Source organism: Papaver somniferum, chromosome 4, assembly GCF_003573695.1.
Source record: "Papaver somniferum cultivar HN1 chromosome 4, ASM357369v1, whole genome shotgun sequence".
Taxonomy (NCBI): Eukaryota; Viridiplantae; Streptophyta; class Magnoliopsida; order Ranunculales; family Papaveraceae; genus Papaver; species Papaver somniferum.
This window is the reverse complement of record NC_039361.1, coordinates 62,638,900-62,644,544: the sequence shown is the minus strand read 5'-3', so window position 1 is coordinate 62,644,544 and position 5,645 is coordinate 62,638,900. Positions and strand designations below refer to the sequence as shown.

At 36.4% G+C, this 5,645-nt stretch overlaps 1 protein-coding gene across 1 annotated transcript; it reads right to left on the bottom strand.

Moving 5' to 3' along the window:
- Window positions 1-1,338: 1,338 nt before the first annotated feature.
- On the bottom strand, window positions 1,339-4,977 carry LOC113272605 (cell division control protein 48 homolog B-like). The gene is made up of 8 exons (XM_026522418.1): window positions 4,974-4,977; window positions 4,299-4,333; window positions 3,857-4,141; window positions 3,599-3,768; window positions 2,800-2,928; window positions 2,322-2,409; window positions 2,097-2,174; window positions 1,339-1,849 (listed from the first exon to the last, which is right to left on the bottom strand). Exons 1-8 carry the CDS (start codon window positions 4,975-4,977, stop codon window positions 1,394-1,396), a joined length of 1,245 nt encoding a protein of 414 aa, XP_026378203.1. The 3' UTR covers window positions 1,339-1,393.
- Between the last annotated feature and the right edge of the window lie 668 nt (window positions 4,978-5,645).

The window sequence follows — 5,645 nt, the reverse complement described above, 5'->3', positions numbered from 1 at the left end:
AAACAAAAAAAAATAAAAAGGAAAGAGCCCCAAACCCTAGAATTGAAACAATCGAAATCAATTGATTTCACCATCCAAACATGTGTTTTCATTAAAGACTAAGTTAATTAACGTGTGGGTTCTAAAATTCTTACCTGGATTTTGATTTCTTCATCCCCGATTTCAACTTCATCTTTGATTTGTACTTCAGCTTCGCTGCTGCATCCAGCAAAACCCTAAAAACTTCAAAATTGTCAAATATCACTAATAAACCATTCTTCTTCTTCTTCACTAATAATTACATCTTCGGTATTGACTGCTTGTGAGATCACTTCTATTTCATCAATCATCCGAGTTCGATGAGAAGATTGAGATACAGAGAGAGACAAACATAAACAAGAAGAAAGAATGAAAAAAAGAATCGATAACATAAGGGTGAGGATGTAGTGGTAATTTTAAGCCCCATGATTGACTAAGTCAGCTTGGTGGACCATTTTGGTGGGACCAGGTGTTATATCTAACAGAAAGGCCACTTTATAAAAGATTTAAATTTTTGGCCGGTTTATTAAATATATGGTAGGAAGCTGGACACTTTGTTAAATTGCCCAAATTAATTCGAGTCCCATAAACAAAGAGAATCTGAATTTTCAAAACAGCAATGCCAAGAGTTGTCTGATCATTGCACGAGCCAAAGCAATAACTAAATCAGTTCAGTTATTGTGCTTAGTAGTTAAACATGTGTAATTAGACTTAACCTCCAAACATTGAATAAGATTCTACAAATTGAATTGTCGCAAAAAATTTCTCTTGTTCGCATAAATTTAATAATTTTTTTTTTTCTTGAAAAAAATTACTATCACTTTTTAAATTAACCTTACCGAATATTTTTTTAAAGTTTGAATGAACTTCATTGTCGATTAAAATCTTAGATTTTGTCATGCGGCAGAATCTTTCTAGGTTAATGGAACCGTCATGTAAAGATCCCACTCAACAGAATCAATGTCTGCCTGTCGTAAAATCCTATACTTAGGACTTAACTGGAAAGTGACACACTACCAAGTCAAAAGCTACTGTTTTCAGAGAGACAAGTCTAACCTCCACATGTCAATCTCAATAAAAACCACGTGGCAACAGTATTTAGTAGTACTTCCTACCCCTGCCAGCCTTGACTCTCATATGTCGACTGTCGTCACCATTTCATGACTTCACTTCATTGACACACCTAAAGTGTGCCGAACATATACCACCTAAGATTGAATGTCACATGAGCACTTTAGAAACATGCCCACATTACGCTCCCATTGACCTTTAATTCAAATAAAATGCGCACAGTCAATCAGAACCTGAAACAAAGATTACTTGAGTACAAGCTATACAGCCAATAATCTTTTTGCTTGTGCTCACTTGACGGGAACTATATTTTCATGTACGATCTGCTTTTCAGAAAACGGCAACCAACATATACTAGTACAAAGGTTATTGCCCCAACTTTTAATTGACTCATTAGGTTTTCTGGAAACTTGCTTGTCTGCTGCTGCTTCTGGTTCAGTCTGCATTCCTTTATCGACTTAGAATAAGGGTTCTTCTTAAAAGAGGCGTACTTATCGACTGCTTCTCTAGTTAATGCAGGTTTTAATGATTCCTTCACTGTTTGGAAATGACGATTGAGAGCTACTGCTGCGGTGATATCTTCTCTAAGAGCTACCATTCCAGCTTCTCTACAAAGGCCTTCCAGTTCAGCACCAGTGAAAAGATCGGTCTCTTCTGCAACCTGTCTAAGATCAACATCATCGCTAACCTTCATATTACGGGTATGCACCCGCAATATCTCATGGCGAGCTTCTAGATCAGGTGGTGGTACATAAAGAACCTGCAGATTCAGATGAACTAACGTAAATGAGAAGTGGGGTAAACAGAAGCAGAAACTGATCCTGTTTGCTATTATTTATACTGTGAATCATTTTATGATTTTAGGACTCATTTATAAGATGAAGAATGAGTAGTTATTTGATTAACCACATAAATTCAAATGGGTGTACAAGTAGCCTTTATATTTTGTCCAGTTTTCCTGCCAACAAAGTTCGCTACATAGAAAAAAAGAATCGTGGCAACCATACCAAATCAAAGCGACCAGGCCGCATGAGTGCAGCATCAATAGCATGTGGACGATTTGTAGCAGCCAATACAAGAATTCCCTGTAGACAGAGGGATGCGAGAACAAAATTCAGAGAGGAGGGAGGTGCATACAGAACTGCCAAAGTTACTGAATTTCTCTCTTTATATGATTCCCTATCAGCTGTATCCTACACTTGAGTGTATGCTATATGATCTTGACTACTTACCTTAGCCTGTTCTAAGCCATCCATTTCAGTTAGCAAAGTAGATAGAAGTCTCTCACCAATAGCAGCGCTGTTGCTTGAGCTATCACTTCTGCCATTTGTTGAAGTCATAACGTAATGGTTAAGCAAAAAACACGATGTAAATGTAATAGATAAGAAACTCAAAAACATGTGAAGAAATGAACTTCTGCAAGATAGATTACATTTTCGCGAAGAAACCTACAAAGTACAGATTTGACAGCACCAATTGTCCGTACTATTAGTTTTGGAATATATTGAAGCTACAAATAAGAAAATTATTGATGGTACAAGATAAATATTTGATTGTGAAGCTCGTGTACTAGGAGTTAGACCATGAATACAGATTGAATCTTGATGATCCAACCACTCCTACAAATTACTAAACCTATAGCCACAGGTAAGTCCTACCAGATAAGAAAGTTCAAAAAATTTGCTAAACCAAACAATGTCAAATACTTACCGCTTGCTAGCAACCACATCAGCCTCATCGAAGAATATTATACTAGGTGCTGCAAGTCTAGCCCTTTGAAATGTATTCCGTAATAAAGCTTCTCCTTCTCCAACATACATCGAATATAATTCTGCACCACTGCGACATAGTATATATATCAAGAACATGAGTTCTCCATATAAGCATTACAAATTAGAAAAGTTACAAGGTTAGCAAAGGAAGCAATGTACAGTAAATACGATTTTCAGCTATATTACTTCTAAGAGGATTCAAAAACAAACGATGCTACAATTTGGTTGAGAAAATATCACATATCTGATCTCCAATTTCAAGAGATCCCAATGAAATTGAAGTTTTATGACGTGCATAGGAGGAACTGAGACTGAACTTATATTACTTCTGGAAGATTTCTTACAGTTCAAGTTAGGGCGAAGCAAGGAATTTAACTTTGGCGGTCCACAACACAAAGTAATCCAAGGCTTCAAGCCAATCCATATTTACTGACTAATAGTGGATAATTATCTTTTATAAAGCTAAAGGTAAATCAACACAAAGAGTACTAATACACAAAGGGACCCCAGAACCAAATGTGGCTCTGACATACAGAACTTTTCACAAACTTATGCTTTGACCTAGGATGTGTTTTAAGGACTCCCTGGGTTGTAGTGTCTGTTTGGACTTCCTTAAGTGTTTAAAGGCATGCAACAATCGGTCATTGGTGAACCATCCTCCAACCATTCACATGAGACATACAATCCTATATCCTCATCCATTTTATATTATCAAGCCAAAGGGGAAGAAAATCAACCTCAAAGAGAAAAATGAAGCTTGAGCAGCATGCGCGGCAGCCTTGGCGAGGGTAGTCTTTGAGCATCCAGGAGGTCCATGTAGAAGAACCCCACGTACTGGTGATATTGCCAACCTCTCAAATGCCTCAGCATGTTTAATAGGCCACTCAACCGCTTGCTGAAGTTTTTTCTGTTTTCATTGCAATTATTGGAAAGAAGTTAGAAGTCAGGTAGTTAGGTTTTCAGTAGCGCGACAGAGAAAGATAGTAACAATAGACCTTTAAATCGTTTAGACCTCCAATATCATCCCACGACACCTTAGGGATTTCGACCGTAACACCTCTTGTTATGCTTGGACCGACCACTGATCTTGCATGGTTCCAGTCGTCCAGTGTTAAGCTAGATATTAAACCATCTTTGCTTGTGTCTGATGATCTCCTAACTGCGGACATTGCAGCTTCCCGACACAAAGCTTCTAAATCTGCTCCAACGTATCCATTGCACCATGCAGCTATGGCTTGCAGGTCGACACTGGAGTCCAGTGGAAGCTTTTTTGAGTAAAGCTGAAAAGTATTACAAAAACATTATTACAGGGTCCGTACAAATACTAGTCTACAAGAGTATCTATCAAGGGCATAAATTTTCATTTGCGTGAACCTACTGTTAAGTAACAAGCATGGTACTAAGAAATCATTTAACTAGACCTTAGTATCTACATACCTGGAGGATTTGAAAGCGCTCCTCTTCGTTGATATCTTATTGTCTCTAGGTCATCTTGAGTCTTTCTTTTTAACAGGTGGGAGGATCTTTGGGAAAAAAATATAGGAAAGAACGGCTGCAATCCCTTGTCTCGCAATCATTATTAGACACGTTTTCTCGGTTTCCAAAATATCTTTATTTTTCCAAAACGATTTTTCCGAATTGTTCGATATATTTATGTCTGGCTCGTTGTTTGTCGTATTTCTTGTTGCTAGAGACCTGTTTCTAAGTCCTTGTTGTCGTGCAATTATGAGCAGGGGTGAGCATGGACTGCCTCATCCACGTACAATTCAATAACGATGGATTCTAAATTTAGCATCCGAATCCTTTTTATTTTTTCTTAGAAATTGAAATACCCATTAAAAATTCAATTGTGCTAGGTAACAGCTGAATACCAACTGATCCCACATGGCACCCGATGTGGCAGATTATAGTGATTACTCTTCCAAACCACGTCATCAAAAATAAATTTATACAGAAGAAGTTTTTAATATATCAGAATACGTAATTTTGAGTCTTATTTTTGATCAAATTATTGATCAAATTAAGAAGCCAAATCTTGAAACAATACATATATATCAGAAGACGTAAGATAACTTGAAATTCCAGTTATCATTATCGATTAATCAAAGATACCCATTATTTCTTTTTCAAAGATTAAAAACTGCTTTAAATTATCCTTCCCATTGCTAAAATTAACAACTGACCAAAGGGTTACTCCTCACTGTTTATTTTTCTTTCTCTAATTTTGAGTTTTATGCATTGATTTAGAAGCCAGACCTAGAATCAAATATTCTTCTTCTTCAAAGAGTAGTTTTCTCATTCCTTGAACCAGACGATGTTATTCAAACAATAAGCTCTTCCAACTAAAAAACAAACACCCTAACTTATGTAATTAAGTTTCAATATTGCGATAAATGCGATGTGGATCGATTTTAATTAAGTTTTTATCAACTGAAATTGAGAAAGTTCTGAATCGAATTAATAGACTAGGGTTACTAAGATTTTCCCCAATTTTTATGAGAAACTTGATATTTAGGTAAAAAATCATCACTGTGGAAAAAAGGGATATCACGGATCAGTTTGACACAAGGTTGACGATGCAAGCATGAGACTTTTATGGATGAGAAATAAGTAGATCAAGTCCTAAGAAAAACAAATGATGAACGGAGACGAGGATAACAATAAAAATGGAAGATAATTGAAATTAAAACATAGAGTTTATCTTTTCTTGTTTTCTGCCCGATGACATGTCAAAAAAAGAACACCCATTTGTGCCAAATTTGTTGCCACATCAAAATCAGTTGT